At 43.0% G+C, this 16203-nt stretch overlaps 1 protein-coding gene across 1 annotated transcript in view; it reads left to right on the top strand.

Moving 5' to 3' along the window:
* The window catches only part of CACNA2D4 (calcium voltage-gated channel auxiliary subunit alpha2delta 4), a 112378-nt gene that overhangs the window by 20855 nt on the left and 75320 nt on the right, over positions 1 to 16203 (top strand). Inside the window, exons 7-13 of the mRNA XM_032349227.1 lie at positions 8888 to 8948; positions 9614 to 9764; positions 11673 to 11747; positions 12637 to 12726; positions 12839 to 12952; positions 13449 to 13527; positions 15022 to 15155. Of these exons, the coding sequence (XP_032205118.1) occupies positions 8888 to 8948; positions 9614 to 9764; positions 11673 to 11747; positions 12637 to 12726; positions 12839 to 12952; positions 13449 to 13527; positions 15022 to 15155 (704 nt within the window). The remainder of the gene's footprint in view (positions 1 to 8887; positions 8949 to 9613; positions 9765 to 11672; positions 11748 to 12636; positions 12727 to 12838; positions 12953 to 13448; positions 13528 to 15021; positions 15156 to 16203) is intronic.

Below are 16203 nucleotides of genomic sequence, written 5' to 3'. Positions count from 1 at the left end.
CTCTTTGGGTAGATTTATTCCCAGGTATCTTACGGTTTGGGGTGCAATTGTAAATGGGGTTGACTCTTTAATTTCTCTTTCTTCTGTCTTGTTGGTGTTGTTGGTGTATAGAAATACAACCGATTTCTGTGCATTGATTTTATATCCTGACAATTTTCTGAATTCCTGTATGAGTTCTAGCAGTTTTGGAGTGGAGTCTTTTGGGTTTTCCACATAAAGTATCATATCATCAGCAAAGTGTAAGAGTTTGACTTCTTCTTTGCCAATTCAGATGCCTTTTATTTCTTTTTGTTGTCTAATTACTGAGGCTAGAACTTCTAGTACTATGTTGAATAGCAGTGGTGATAATGGACAGTCCTGCCATGTTGCTGACCTTAGGAGAAAAGCTCTCAGTTTTCCCCCATTGAGAATTATATTAGCTATGGGTTTTTCATAGATGGCTTTTATGATATTGAGGTATGTACCCTCTATCCCTACCCTGTGAAGAGTTTTGATCAAGAAAGGATGCTGTACTTTGTCAAATGCTTTTTCAGCATCTATTGAGAGTATCATATGGTTCTTGTTCTTTCTTTTATTAATGGGTTATATCACATCGATTGATTTGCAGATGTTGAACCAAACTTGTAGCCCAGGAATAAATCCCACTTGGTCATGGTGAATAATCCTTTTAATGTACTGTTGGATTCTATTGGTGGAATTTTTGCATCCATGTTCATCAGGGATATTGGTCTGTAATCCTCCTTTTTGATGGGGTCTTTGTCTGGTTTTGGGATCAAGGTAATGCTGGCCTCATAAAATGAGTTTATAAGTTTTCCTTCCATTTCTGTTTTTTGGAACAGTTTCAGAAGAATAGGTACTAATTCTTCTTTAAATGTTTGGGAAGCTTTCTGGCCCTGGGCTCTTGTTTTTTGGGAGATTTTTGATGACTGCTTCAATCTCTTTACTGGTTATAGGTCTGTTTCAGGTTTTCTATTTCTTCCTGGATCAATTTTGGTAGATTATACATCTCCAGGAATCCATTTCTTCCAGACTGTCAAATTTGCTCATGTATAATTGCTCATAATATGTTCTTACAATTATATTTCTTTGGTGTTGGTTGTAATCTCTCCTCTTTCATTCATGTATTAATTTTGTCCTTTCTCTTTTCCTTTTGGTAAGTCTGGCCAGAGGAGTATCAATCTTATTAATTCTTTCAAAGAACAAGCTCCTAGTTTTGTTGATTTGTTCTACTGTTCTTTGGGTTTCTATTTCATTGATTTCTGCTCTGATCTTTATTATTTCTCATCTTCTGCTGGATTTAGGCTTTATTTGCTGTTTTTTCTCCATCTCCTTTTGGTGTAGGGTTAGGTTGTGTATTTGAGACCTGTCTTATTTCTTGAGAAAGGCATGTTGTGCTATATACTTTCCTCTCAGGACTGCCTTTGGTGCATCCCAAAGATTTTGAACAGTTGTGCTTTCTTTTTCATTTGTTTCCATGATTTTTTTAAGTTTTTCTTTAATTTCCTGATTGACCCATTCATTCTTAGTAAGATGGTCTTTAGTCTCTATATATTTGAGTTCTTTCCAACTTTCCTCTTGTGGTTGCATTCTAGTTTCAAAGTATTATGGTCTGAAAATATTCAGGGAATGATATCAATCTTTTGGTGCCAGCTGAGACCTGATTTGTGACCCAGAATGTGATCTATTCTGGAGAATGCTCCATTGCATTAAATAAGAATTTGTATTCTTTTGCTTTGGGATGGAATGTTCTGAATATATCTGTGATGTCCATCTGGTCCAGTGTGTCATTTAAAACCTTTATTTCCTTATTGATCATATGCTTAGACAATCTGTCCATTTCAGTGAGGGGCTGTTAAAGTCCCCTCTATTATTGTATTATTGTCAATGTTTTTCTTTGATTTTTTTTATTAATTGGTTTATATAGTTGGCGCTCCCATGTTAGGGGCATAGATATTTAAAATTGTTAGATCTTCGTATTGGACAGACCCTTTAAGTATGATATAGTGTCCTTCCTCATCTCTTATTATAGTCTTTGGCTTAAAATCTAGTTGTCTGATATAAGGATTGTCATCCCAGCTTTCTTTTGATGTCCATTAGCATGGTAAATTCTTTTCCACCCCCTCACTTTAAATCTGGAGGTGTTTTTGGTTCTAAAACGAGTTTCTTGTAGACAGCATATCGATGGGTTTTGGTTTTTTATCCACTCTGATACCCTGTGTCTTTTGATTGGGGCATTTAGCCCATTTACATTCAGGGTAACTATTTAAAGATAAGAGTTTAGTGCCATTGTATTGCCTGTAAGGTGACTGTTACTGTATATTGTCTCTGTTCCTTTCTGGTCTATGTTACTTTTAGGCTCTCTCTTTGCTTAGAGGACCCCTTTCAATATTCCCTGTAGGGCTGGTTTGGTGTTTGCAAATACTTAATTTTTTGTTTGTCCTGGAAGCTTTTTATCTCTCCTTCTATCTTCAATGAGAGCCAAGCTGGATATAGTATTCTTGGCTGCATATTTTTTCTCATTTAGTGCTCTGAATATATAAGGCCAGTCTTTTCTGGCCCTCCAGGTCTCTGTGGATTGATCTGCTGCCAATCTAATATTTCTACCATTGTAGGTTACAGACCTCTTGTCCTGAGCTGCTTTCAGAATTTTCTGTTTATCTCTGAGACTTGTAAGTTTTACTATTAGATGATGGGGTGTGGACCTATGTTTGTTGATTTTGAGGGAAGTTCTCTTTGCCTTCCTGGATTTTGATGCCTGTTTTCTTCCCCAAATTAGGGAAGTTCTCTGCTATAATTTGCTGCAATATACCTTCTTCCCCTTTCTTTCTTTTTCTTCTGGGATCCCAATTATTCTAATATAGTTTCGATTTATAGTATCACTTATCTCTCAAATTCTCCCCTCATGGCCCAGTAGTTGTTTATCTCTCTTTTTCTCAGCTTCTTTATTCTCTGTCATTTGGTCTTTTATATCACTTATTCTCTCTTCTGCCTCATTTATCCTAGCAGTAAGAGCCTCCATTTCTTATTGCACCACATTAATAGTTTTGTTTTGTTTTTTTTTAAAGTTCAACTTGGTTAGATTTTAGTTCATTTATTTCTCCAGAAAGGGATTCTCTGGTATCTTCTATGCTTTTTTCAAGCCCAGCTAGCATCTTTATAATAGTCATTCTGAACAATAGTTCTGATGTCTAATTCTATCAGTACTGCCTCTTGTTTTTTTTTCTTTGAGGTGAGTTTTTCCACCTTGTCATCTTGTCCAGAGAAGAATAGGTGAATGAGAGAAAAAAATGCTGAAAGGGTAACAATAACCTCAGAAAAAATATCCACTAAACAAATCAGAAGAGACCCAAAACAGGGGTGGGGGGGAGGGGGAAAAAAACAACATATGATTAGGCTGGTGAATAGAACAGAGCTACACACTTGATTTTGGTTGTATTTTCATCTGTTAGAAGAATCTGCCTCCCAAATTTTTAAAGAAAGAAAAACTTATATATATATACACAAAATATATACAAAAATAAGGATAAATACAATGAAGGGATGGAATATGACTGTGAAGATGAAAATTTAAAAAGATTTTTTAAAAGGAATTGGTAAGAATTTGGTTGAAAAAAGAAAGAATTTTTTTTTTTTTTTAAAGTAGAGAATGTGACCAAGCTGGAGACTAGAACAAAACCATTCACTAGATTTAGGGTATATTTTGGTTAGTTAGAAGAAACTGTATCCCAAAATTTTGAAGAAAGAAAAACTTATATGTATATAAAAAATAAGGTTAAATACAAAGAAGGAATAGAATATGGCTATAAAAATGAAAATTTAAAAAAGATTTTTAAAAAGGTATTGAAAAGATAAGATTTGGTTAAAATAGGAGAGAAGAAAAATTAAGAAAAAATAGGAAAAAATAATGAAAATTTATTTTATTTTTAAAGATTTTATGTATTTATTTGACACAGAGAGAGAGAGGGAACACAAGCAGGGGGAGTAGGAGAGGGAGAAGCAGGCTCCCTGCTGAGCAGGGGGCCCAACGAGGGGCTCAATCCCAGGACCTCAGGATCATGATCCAAGCTGAAGTCAGCCACTTAACAACTGAGCCACCCAGGCACCCCATAATTAATGAAAATTTAAAAAATTTAACTGGAAGACTAAAGAGTCATGGGGAAAAAGCCATGAAGTCTATGTGCTACAAGCCTCTGGCTCTGCAGCTCCACGGTTCTCATTGATCAGTGAACTTGGTCTTGGCTGGACATTCTTGCTGATCTTCTGAGGGAGGGGCCTGTTGCAGTGATTCTCAAATGTCTTTGCCCAAGGTGGAATTACACCACCCTTGTCAGGGTCCAGGCTAAGTAATCTGCTTGGGTTCACTCTCGGGAGCTTTCCTTCCCTGAATGCTTTCCATACAGCTTTAGAGCACGAGAATGAAAATGGCGACCTCCTAATCTCCAGCCCCAGAGGAATTGAGAGTTTCAGGGGTTCCGCTCTTCAGTGAGCCCTCAGAGAAAAGCAGTCAATCTTGCCTGTCTCCCTGATTTCCGGCCACACCTTCAGCTCACCCAGTCGGTGACCAAGTATTTCTGTCTCTGGTGCACAGCCCCGTTTGGAGTCTCCAAACCCAGTTGATTCCTGCCATGCACTCCCACACTGCTCCTGCTGGTGGAGGAAGGTGAGTCTCCCCAGATCTGCTGCTTGTCGGGTCCCGGCCCAAAGAGCTGTGTGGCCCGACTGTGCCTCTGATCATGGTTTAAGGTAACCCCGAGCTGAGAACCCTCTGCTCAACTCTATCTCTGCCCTGGGCTTCCCCACTCTGATACCTGGGAGCTCTGCCATACTCAGGCACCCCTGGTTTTTCTGTGACCCTGTGGATCCTGAGGCCACACTGTCCCCATGAGGGCTCCACCCCCCACTTAGCCTCTGGATCAACATCCCTGAGTGGAGCAGACTTCCAAAAGTTCCGATTTTGTGCTCTGTGGCTCTACCGCTTGCCAGGAACTGGCCCCTCCCCCAGCAGTCTCTCTTTCCTTACATCGCCTGGGATTCACTTCTGCGCACATCCTACCTTCCAGAAAGTGGCCGCTTTTATGTTCATTGAATTGCTGCTATCTTTCTCTTTGATTTCCTATTAAGTTTGTAGGTGTTCAGAATGGTTTGATAACTATCTATCTGAATTCCTGGGACCAGATGAAACTTAAGTCTCCTACTCCTCCACCATCTTGCTCCTCGCCTACTCCTTTGCCTATTTTTGAATTGGACTGCTTGCTTTTGTGGTTCTTGAGCTGTAGTTCTTTATGTTTGATGGATATTAACCTCTTATCAGATAAATAGTTTGCAAATATTTTCTCCCATTCTATGGGTCTCTTTCCACTTTATTGATTTGATACACCAAAGTCATTGCCTGAGTTTTTGGTGTCATGGTAGTTGTTTAAATTACCATTTGCTTCTAAACATTTTTTAGTTTCCCTGTGATTTCTTCTTTGATCTTTTGGTTGTTTAAAAGTGTGTTTTAAAATTTCCAAATATATCCAATTATATTTATCTTTTCATTATAAATTTCTAATTCAGTTTATTTGCAGTCAGAGAACCTGGCATGTGTGGTACTGATTATGTGAAATTAGTTGAGATGCGTCAAGTATGTCATCAAGTTTTATAAATATTCCATGTGTGCTTGAAAAGAATTTGTGTGCTCCAATTGTTGGATGAAAAATTCTGTGTATGTTGTTAGATCAAGTTTGTTAATTGTATTGTTTAAATTTCCTATATATTTGCTGATTTCTCTATCTGTGCTGTTTGACCTGCACTAGCCCCATGGCACTTTCTGTTGTAAGTCTGTTTTGTCTGATACCCACAGAGTGATAATAGTTTTTGGTTAGTATTTGAGTGATGTATATTTATTGCCTTCTTTTACTTCCATCCTTCCACATTGTTTTGTTTTAGACCTATCCCTTGAAAATAGTGCATAGCTTTTCAGTTTTTATCCAAACTGACAATCTCTTTTACTGGCTGGCAAGTTAAACACATTTACATTTATTGTATTGATATAGTTAAACATGCCATTGTATGATTTCTAAAATTTTTACTTGTTCTTCTATTTCTGTTTCTTTATCCTTGTTTGTCTTTTTCAGTGATTAAATGTTTGATAAATAACCCCTTTCCTCATTACTTCTCTATTTTTCTACCAGTTTGGAAATATTCCTTCTGGTTTTATTTTTAGTAATTACCCCTGCAATTTCATCAGGCATACTAACACAAGATGTTAAAATTAAATAATATCTCTACTCTCCTTCCAGTCACAAAAGGGCTTTGGGACTCTTGCACTTACCTCTCCTTCTATCACCTTGATTTCCATTCCATTGTCATCTAACATTTCCCTTTTTTTATTCCCACAAGTTAGATACTATTACTGTTACTTGAGACAAATATTGCCTATTTGAATTAACCTTTGTTTACTATTTTATTTGCCCACCTTCATGCATCTCAAGCTGTCTTTCCAAGATCCTTTTCCCACTTGAAGTAAATCCTCCAAATGTTCCCTTCCAGTAGGTCTCTCTGGGTGGCAAACTGCTCCAGCTTTGTTAATCTGCAAACGTTTTGTTTTATCCTCATTTCATTGGTTTTTTTTTTTTTTGGCTTTTAAAGTCCTCATTTTAAAAAATTTTTATGAGTTACACCAATCATTTCCTGTTGTTATCTTATTTAAAAAGAAAAAGGCAAAGTCTTTTTTTCTTTTTTTTGATGAGTGTGACTAAGCCTGCATTTAATGACACCCCCCTGAGAAATGGTTTGCAATAAATAACAGCACAGAGGAACTAGAAACTCCCAAACAGATGTCAGCAAACAACACTGTTGCTCTCCATCAACACTGATGTATTCTTTAATGATTGTTTTTGCTGGGAATGCATTTCTAAATTAGCAACTATTTTCTCTCAACACCTTAAAACTGTGTTTCCATTGTCTTCTGACTTCCAGTGATGTTGCAAAGATCTGCTATCAGTTTAACTGCTGTTCCTTTGTAAGTATTCTAGTTTTTCTGGCTGTTTTCAAAGTATTTATTTATTTATTTATTTACCTTCGGAGTTGTGCAGTTTCACTACTGTGTGTCCACATGCGGATATCTTATTTATCCTGCCTGGGATACACTGTGCTTACTATGTCTATGGATTGGGACTGTTTGTCAGTCCTAGAATATGCTGACACCAGCTTTGTGGCCATTGTCCTTCCTTGTGCTCTCCTTTTTCTCTTTCTACAACACCAGCCAGACACATATTAGCCTTTCTGACTCTAGCCTCTGGATGAATGCTCAAATGCATGCATTTTCTTTTTATCAATGAATAACCCATTATGTATTTTTTCAACTTAATTTTTTTTTTCATTTCTGAATGTTCCATATTCTGAAGGCTGTCTCTTTGTTCCTAACCACTTCTTGTTACATATTCTTCCTGGTGATTTCTCTGACACAGCTATCCTATACCTTGTATTTGTAATTCAAACACATGTAATCCCTGAAAGGCTACATCTGATGGTTCTTACTTCTGCTGCCTCTCACTCACACTGCTTGTTTCTCATGTATTTAATAATCTTTGCTTGTGAGTCCATGCCACTTCAAGAGACAAGCTTCCCCTCCAGAGGATCATTTCTATCTCTTCTTGGAGTTGAAGATACCCCTAGCAAGACCACTAAAATACTCTTCTAAGGTTTAGGTTCAGAGCCAAAAACTTCAGACTCAATTCCCCCTCCTCATTATTGTTCTAAGGATCAGATTGCCCACAATCATGCTGCTGTAGGAATGTGGCCTCTGAAAGACCCCACATCTCCAGCTGCCTACAGGTCTGCATCACAGTCATTGTTACTCAAGCTCCCACCATGCTCTGGTCCCATTTCTTCCTTCCAGGGCTCCTGGCGGCCTTTGCCTCTGTCCCTCATTCTTAGAACTCTGCTTTCATTTGTCTGATTTGGGGGTCATGATCCCTGAAAACATCTCCTGCCTTTGAGAGACCAGCAATGCCTCAATGAGTACATCTCATCTGAAGTCTAACTACTGTGCAACAGGACAATCTCTGGGGGCTCCCAGCCAGACACTCATGATACTGCTACTACTTTTTTTTTTTTTTTTTAGCCCATACATAACCTCCTACAATTTCACCATTTATTTTTCATCTCCTTATCTTGAACCCTCTATTCACAAGTGTTAAAGTCTTTCAAACAGAGATTATGTTGTGGATCATGTCAGTAATATCTGTGCTTTGTGTGCCTTTATCCAAGTTTCTGAAAAGATAAATAAGACAAAAATCTATCCTGGCACTCTGCTAGTGCTCAAGGCAAGACCTTTCATACACATTCATTCATTTTTCATTCCTGTAATAAACATGTATTGAGCATCAACTCTGCTAGGTGCTGTGTCAGACACTGTGCTAGGTAATGGGAATCCCTGACCTCAAGGAGCTTACTGTTTATAACCAATTCACTTCTCCCTTTGAACTTAATTAAGCTGAGTAGGTGGGCTAGAGATCAGAGCACCTGCAAGAATTGCACTCTGTCCATGCTTTGCTGATGGTAGTGGATGCTAAAGTCATACCTCCTTCAAGCTTCCCCTTCTACAATTTGATGTGAGGTTCAGTCACAGGAGACTCAGGCATCACATTTGGTTGTCCTTCCTGGGACAGTAACCCCAACTCTGGGTCTGGGCAGTGTAGGTGGTAGGTGTCCCTCCATAAGCTGGCCTTCCTCCTTGACTGCTGCCTCAATTTACAGGGTGTAACCTAGTGGTCCCACACCCTGCTGCCCAGGCCCACTGCCAGTCCAGCCTTGGGGATGGTCAAACTGGACAACATCACCCAATCATTTCTCTGAAGCAGCTTTATTGAGCTGGTGCAAAAACCAGGCTTTATTTCCACAGGTATCAAATGGACACCTGATGAGAATGGAGTCATTACCTTCGACTGCAGAAATCGTGGCTGGTAAGAGCTCCAGGGGAGAGGTCTCTTATAATGGCATCTCTCTTACAACCCTTGTGTTCCGCCTAGTTCTCATCTGGTCCCTGCCTGGCCCTTACCACTAGCCAAGGGCCTCAGGATATAGAACCTAAATCCAACACAAGAGCAGGAAGACTTGCCAGCTGCATTCCTCCTTGTCTCTGCAGCTGCCTTTGCTCCAGGACTCTTCACATTTGTCTTTCCTACCCCAAACCTCCACACAGGACACTGAGCTGTCTCTAACTTAACTCAACCCTCTGCCAGACTTGCCTCTCCCTCCACACTCCTCCTCTGATCGATTTGTAACAGAATCTGAGACTGCAATCCAGCTGTCCCCTCCTTGCTGCCCGCCCCTCTAGGACACCGGCTGGTCCAAAACAAAGAGAATAAGGGTTACCACCAGGACTTAACCTTTCTCCCACCTGACAGGCCCTTTAGATGTGCACATTCCCAGCTGTGCAGTTCTAAATGGCTTTAGAACTACGCTGAGTGGGTATGGGGCCTGATAAAACCTGGCATTGATGGATCACAAACCTGAAATGTGGGCACACTTGAGCCAGACTCTAAATAGAAATAATTAGAGACTCAATCGGGTGGCTGCCCTGGCTTTAGTTTTCCCATCATTGGACTGTGCTTGTTTTCTGCTAAAGGTACATACAAGCTGCCACTTCTCCCAAGGACATAGTGATTGTGGTGGATACGAGCGGCAGCATGAAGGGGCTGCGCATGACTATTGCCAAGCACACCATCTCTACCATCCTGGACACACTGGGGGAGAATGACTTTGTTAACATCATCGCGGTAAATGTGCCTTCCTGCTCTGGAATAGCTCCCCTAGGAAAAAACCTTTCCTCTGCCTGCACTAGAATGACCTATATCTACAATCACTTGCTGCTTCATATTGTATGATGATTCTCTCCTCTGAAGCTGGGTATTCTAAGCTAAGGTCAGACCAAGGATGGCCTTCAAGAGGTCCACAGAGTTTCTGAAATTATGTGTAAAACATGCACATCCATTTTTTTCTAATTCTGTAGATTCCACCAATTTCTCAGATGAATCTGAGAATAATAATTAAGAGACACTGGCCCTGAGCAAATACCTAACTTACTCTAACCCATGTGCCCTTGACTGGTACCCATCTCTGGAACAGCCTCTCTGTTATGCTTTGGATGAGTGAGCCTTGGGCTCTGGATTTTTACATTTTCAGACCTTCCACTTCTTTCATCCCACCCAAATCCAGATGTTTCAGGAGAAGGGGAGCATAGGTTTTGGGGGCCTGGAAAGGGACCAGCAAACCCTGCTCCTGCTTTCACCACAACTCTTCCTGAGGATAATTCTTTCTGCTCTAGAAAAGTAATGAAAGAAAGGGAAAAAGCAGAAAGAAGTGGGAACATAAGAGTCAGGAATGCAATGAAAGAGCAGGCCAGCTCAGTCCTCTAAGGAGGCAGAGTTGACTACCACCTTGGAAGCATCATTTTGAAGGTCACCTGATCTAAAACTCTCCCACCAACTTGCCACATTGCTGAAAATGCTTGTCCTCTGTGACATCTATGTATCTAGTAAAGGAATACCAAGGCAAAATGATCTAATTTCAAAATGTTCATCCCAGGGTGTGAGAAGGGCCCCCCCCATCCCTGAACTGCTCCCCTGCTCCCCTGTGGCCTGCATCATTTCCTGGACCCCACCCTCCCAATCTCCACCACCTTTCCATCCCTGGTCATGATCTGCAGCAAGGCCAGGAAAGCCACAGGATCAGGTCCGACCCCCTCAGGCAGAGTGCGAGTGTGCTCCTGCTCCTACCACATGGCCTGCCCCACCTCCTTCCCAACCCTTCTCCTGCCATCTGGGGAGGTGAGGTAGGGGAAGCTTTGCTCCCAGTGTTCCCCCAGAACACCCCAACATTTGTCCTCGAACTTGCATGCACTCCTACGACCATGTCACCACCATCCCCCTTTCTCTCCCTCTCTTATTTATTTTTTTTAAGATTTTATTGATTTATTTGAGAGAGAGAGAGAGAAGCAGACTCCCTGCTGAGGGAACCTGATGTGGGCTTGGACCCTGAGACCATGACTGGAGCTGAAATCAAGAGTTGGCTGCTCAACAAACTGAGCCACCCAGGCGCCCCTCCTTCTCTTATTTAAACATCAGTAGATTAAAGACATCTTGAATATTTGAATTTTAACTATGAGGATGTGGAGTGAGTAAGAAAAAGAGGGCAGCAATAATTCATCTTTTTCCCTTCCTGTTTCCTGTTGAAAGTTAGAAGACCTTCATCATAAGTATAAAGAAAAGGGTGAAAGAACACAGTTCCTAATCCCCAGACCCAGGCCCAGGGGAGGGGTCTGCACATGGAATGCTCTGGGATTCTCATGGAAGGCACTTTGTGTAGTCTTAGGGTGAAGACCCAAGGGTTTCTTTCAGTACCTTCAGGTTCTCTGTATGTTCTAGGAGATGGACATCACTCAGCCAGCCACCGAGAAAATGGCCCAAGACCAGTTTTTGAGGGAGAACTTTTGGAGTTAAGACCCCACTGTTCTCTGTACTGCCTTCTCTCTGCTCAGAAGAACTGCCAGAAGCATAGGGTATCCCGAGATAATATTACACAGGTGCCTACGTAACCTGTGAGCTGCCTGAGTTTTTTCACTAGGCCCTGACCTTCCAAATGGACCCAAACTGTTCTCCTGTCCCTTCTGCCCTTTGCACTTGCAGTACAGTGACTACATCCATTACATCGAGCCTTGTTTTAAAGGGATCCTCGTCCAGGCAGATCGAGACAATCGTGAGGTGAGTGTCCCCCATCAAGTGAGTGCCTGAGGCTTCCAAGTCCCTGCTCTGATTAGGATGGTGGAAAGCGACATGTACAGACTACCTGATGGTCCCCTTTCCTTATTTCCATGGCACTTGGAAAGAGGGCAAAGAAGTTACCCATGTAAATACACCCAAGAAATTGCTTCATAAATATGCTGCCTGCCTATCGGAGCAAATAGTGAGCCAAGAGAGACCTCCCACCCAGGGGAAATCTCACTTATTCAGGACGGCTTTTTCTCTCTGTGGGTTATCCAAGACTCAGTTCTCCTCTTTGCCTCTTCTGTGGGACTTTCCACTATATCAGTCATAAGGAGATTCCCCAAAAGGAAGAGAAGTTCAAACCCATCAGATTGAGGCAACTTTTTTCAAAGGAAAAGCTTTCACGTGACAGATCCTTCTTCCTGTGGCTGGAGAATTTGAGTTTGATTGCTTCTTGAATCCCAGCCTCGGGCGGGACCCTGGAGCCCCTGGTGGCCTCCATGGTTTCTCCTGTGAAATGTTCATTATTGGGTTACATTGGGCTGGGTGCTGAAGGTGCTGGGGACCTGGGGACCTGGGCAGTGGCTCCCAGCAGTTCTGCCTGGACTGTCTTCCTGCTCTGGATGGGCTCACACTTGGAATTTCCTTCCAGTAGCAGGAATGCGTTTGTACCCAGCCATTTACACTCCTTCAGTTTATCTTGGGGGCATTTGAGAAACATCTGTGGTAGGGGTCCAGCTATGAAATTAGCTGGATCATGAAGAGATGGATTCTGCAATCATGTTTTGGGGAAACAGGTCTAAACAGCCTTTGAAATTAAGACCAAAGATGAAGGTTTCCTGGCTGTCGATCCACTGATTCTCCTCTAATTTCTTACCCATGACAGCATTTCAAACAGCTGGTAGATGAGCTGATGGTCAAGGGTGTGGGGGTCGTGAACCAAGCCTTGACTGAAGCCTTCCAGATCCTAAAGAAGGTACCTACACATGGTGAAGCTGGGGGAGAGTGAAGGGTTGGGAGACAAGGTGGAGGTGTGGGGAGGGCAGGAGATGGCCTGCAGTCCCAGTGCCTGTCCTTTCCCCACACAGTTCCAAGAGGCCCGGCAAGGAAGCCTCTGCAACCAGGCCATCATGCTGATCACTGATGGAGCTGTGGAGGACTATGAGCCAGTGTTTGAGAAGTACAACTGGCCGGACCGCAAGGTTACTCTTCTGGTGGAAGTCAGGGGGAGCAGAGGAAGGGGCCAAGGGGAATGTTCTACTGCCTGCATGGGATAACAATTGGTGCAAAAACAAACAAACAAACAAACTATGCCTGCCCTGAGTTCAAATGTTCTGACCCATTAGACCCGTTATCTTACTCAAATAGTATGTCTCAGACTGGTGTTCCAAAATTACACTGACCCTAGGCACAGAGGCCTCTTGCAAGAAAGAGTGCAGGCTGAGAGATCAGGTGTGGCATTGAGAAGAACACTGCCAGGCTGTGACCCTCCGCTCGGGATCTGGCCCATGTCACCATGGCCCTGGCAAGTCCTGTCACTGCCTGGGCCTCAGGATCCTTTCTGGTCAATAGGATGAAAGTGGAGAGTCCCAAGTCAGGAAAGTACTTGACCTGATATCCAAGGCTCACATAAATAATATTAGCACTACTTATAGCCAGGATCGTAGCTGCTGAGTCCATCTGTGTCTTGCGGACTAGGTTCGAGTTTTCACTTATCTTATTGGAAGAGAAGTGACTTTCGCTGACCGCTTGAAGTGGATCGCGTGCAACAACAAAGGTGGGTGGTGTGTGAGCAGAGCTCCTTGCTGCCTGCGTCCAGTCGTTGAAGGTACTGAGCCATGGCTCTGACATGGGGCCTTGCAGAGGAGCAGTGTTGTGCTGAGATGACAGTATTCACCCCTCCTTCTTACTTGGGAAAAGCTAGACAAAATGTAGATTGCTCCCGTGAAACCCTGAGTAAATGCATGATTACCCCTGCGGGAACTCTAGGTCATAAAGTCACCTGAAATGAAACTGAGAGTTTATGTATCCAGTGTTTGCAGAAGCAAAAATTCTCTCTTCAAATAAAGTCTATATGAACCACAATACAGACAGTGAGACAGAACTTACACGGTTTCAGTGTAAGTTCTCTCTTTTGTCTAGACTCCGCTCCTCTTGTTGCAAAATTAAGCCCCTTTACTGTGGTTCTGCTTCCAGACAAAAAGCAGAAGATCATCATTTTCTTTAGAATAATGTTTTGGATGTGATCATCATTTGTCTCTGGCCAGAACCCAAAGCCTGGGCTTCATGATGCCAACTTGGGCCCTCGATTCAACCAGCTTATGGAGTATGTACTGTGGTGCCTGGCAAAGTGGTCAGGATGGATTCAGTCTTGTTCTTGCTACTGTCCAGCAGAGGACACATACAAGTGAATCATTAATGATGACGTAATCTGAAATGTGCTATAAGGGCAGAGGGGCACAGATGATACTGGGGTTGGGAGAGTGACTTGATGGGAATTTGGAAGCAGCAGGGAGGGCTTCCTAAAGAAGAGGTGTCTATGCTGAGACATAAAGGATAGTAAGAATCATCCAGACATAGAGAGCATGGAAGAGTCTTCCAGACAGAGGGTCTAAGACAAGAGGCATCTGGGAATGGAACGCAGTTTCACTTTCTGGAAGGTGGGATGAATGTTTTGTGGGAAGTGATAAGCAATGAGACCAGAGAGGTAAACATGTACTAAGTCATTCATAGCTATTTGCTCTTTTAAGCCATTTTGTAAGCCATTTGCTCTTTTAAGTATCACCTTGGCTACCACACAGAGGCTATAGCATCCCTCCCTGTAACTGGGAAGGCAGTGGTCAGAGAAAGGGGGTAGGGAGCACTGAGTTACTGCCTTGGACTGTACTCCCTGAAAATGGACCCAAAACAGAGCTGCATTCAGGAGAGGGTGCTCTTGGGAAATAACCCTGTAAGGAAATAAAGAGGGCACCAATGTGAGAGGGAAGCCAACCCACACAGTCCTTGCTGCTGAGGCCCCTCTGCTCTTCTGGCCTTTCTGGATTGGGAATGCCCCCCGGAGCTCTCCCAGGTTGAGACAGAACCGGGGCCTCCAGCTCTCCCCAGGAAAAGCATAGCCTTGGGAGAGAATAGTCCCTGTGACCCAGGGAAGCTCCTAGTGCAGATCCCACTTGTAAGCCAAGAGCAGCTGGGGAACAGTGTATGGGCCCCAGAGACCGATTTCAAGTGGTGCCCCCAGCTTCCCACAACCACACTACCCTCTCCTCTGCAGGCTACTACACGCAGATCTCCACTCTGGCAGATGCACAGGAGAATGTGATGGAGTACCTGCACGTACTCAGCCGCCCCATGGTCATCAACCATGACCATGACATCATCTGGACAGAAGCCTACATGGACAGCAAGGTGGGAGCCTGACCCTGTTCCTGAGTTAGGGGCCCAGGAGTAAGAGGAACTTCCTGGGTCAGGAGAGTGGTGAACAGAATACCTCCTCAGGAGATGGGTGAAGGGGTGGACAGGCTCAGCCTGCTAGAAGACCCTTGCCTGGATGCTGCCCCCAGAGACCCGGAAAGCTGGTGAGCAGACCTGTTCAAGCCTGCCCTCCCTGGACGGAGCCCTTCTGCTCCAGACTTGTTCCTTCCCTCTTCCCTTGTTGGTTAGTGATCTATGCATGGTGTAATGAATACAGACAATATTGTATTATAATTACATAATATAAAAGACAGCACTACAATGGCAATCATATGACAGCATAAATGTATCAAAGCAACACTTAAGTAATACCTCGAGTTAACACGAGGTTATGTGTCAAATATATCCAATTTTTTGGAAAGATTTTATTTATTGATTTGATAGACAGAGTTCACAAGTAGGCAGAGAGGCAGGCAGGGAGAGAGAAGAGAAAGTAGGCTCCCTATTGAGCAAAGAGCCCAATGTGGGGCTCAATCCCAGGACCCTGGGATCATGAACTGAGCTGAAGGCAGAGGCTTTAAACCACTGAGCCACCCAGGTATCCCGAATATATCCAATTTTTAAAAGTTCTTCATTCTCCAGGAAAGAATACTATAGAACTCTAGGGGCTCAGCACAGCATTGGATCGATCCTGATGACGAGTGCACATATCAAACACACCTGCACACAGCACCTGTGAGGGCCTGTCTTCATAACAAAGTGGGATGCTTGCAGCTTCCAAGGAGGCTGAAGGAGCCCACACAGTAAGATGAGGCAGTTGGGAAGGAGGGCCATCTCAGAGGTGGGGAATGATGTGGCTCTGACTTTCTCAGTGAGGAAGAGGTTGTGGGTCTGTCTCATGGTCGTTAGGAGTGACTCTATGATCAGCTACAACTACGTTGTAGCCTCCCCTTGAGCTGCGCTTCCCCATGCGTGCCCTTGCGTTTGTAGGTGGCTCAGTGTCAATGTCCTTCTCCCTCTTAACTGGACTGGACTGTTGTGT

Source organism: Mustela erminea, chromosome 6 (genome assembly GCF_009829155.1).
Source record: "Mustela erminea isolate mMusErm1 chromosome 6, mMusErm1.Pri, whole genome shotgun sequence".
Taxonomy (NCBI): Eukaryota; Metazoa; Chordata; class Mammalia; order Carnivora; family Mustelidae; genus Mustela; species Mustela erminea.
The sequence above is the reverse complement of the archived record's forward strand: the minus strand, read 5'-3'. Positions and strand labels throughout refer to the sequence as shown.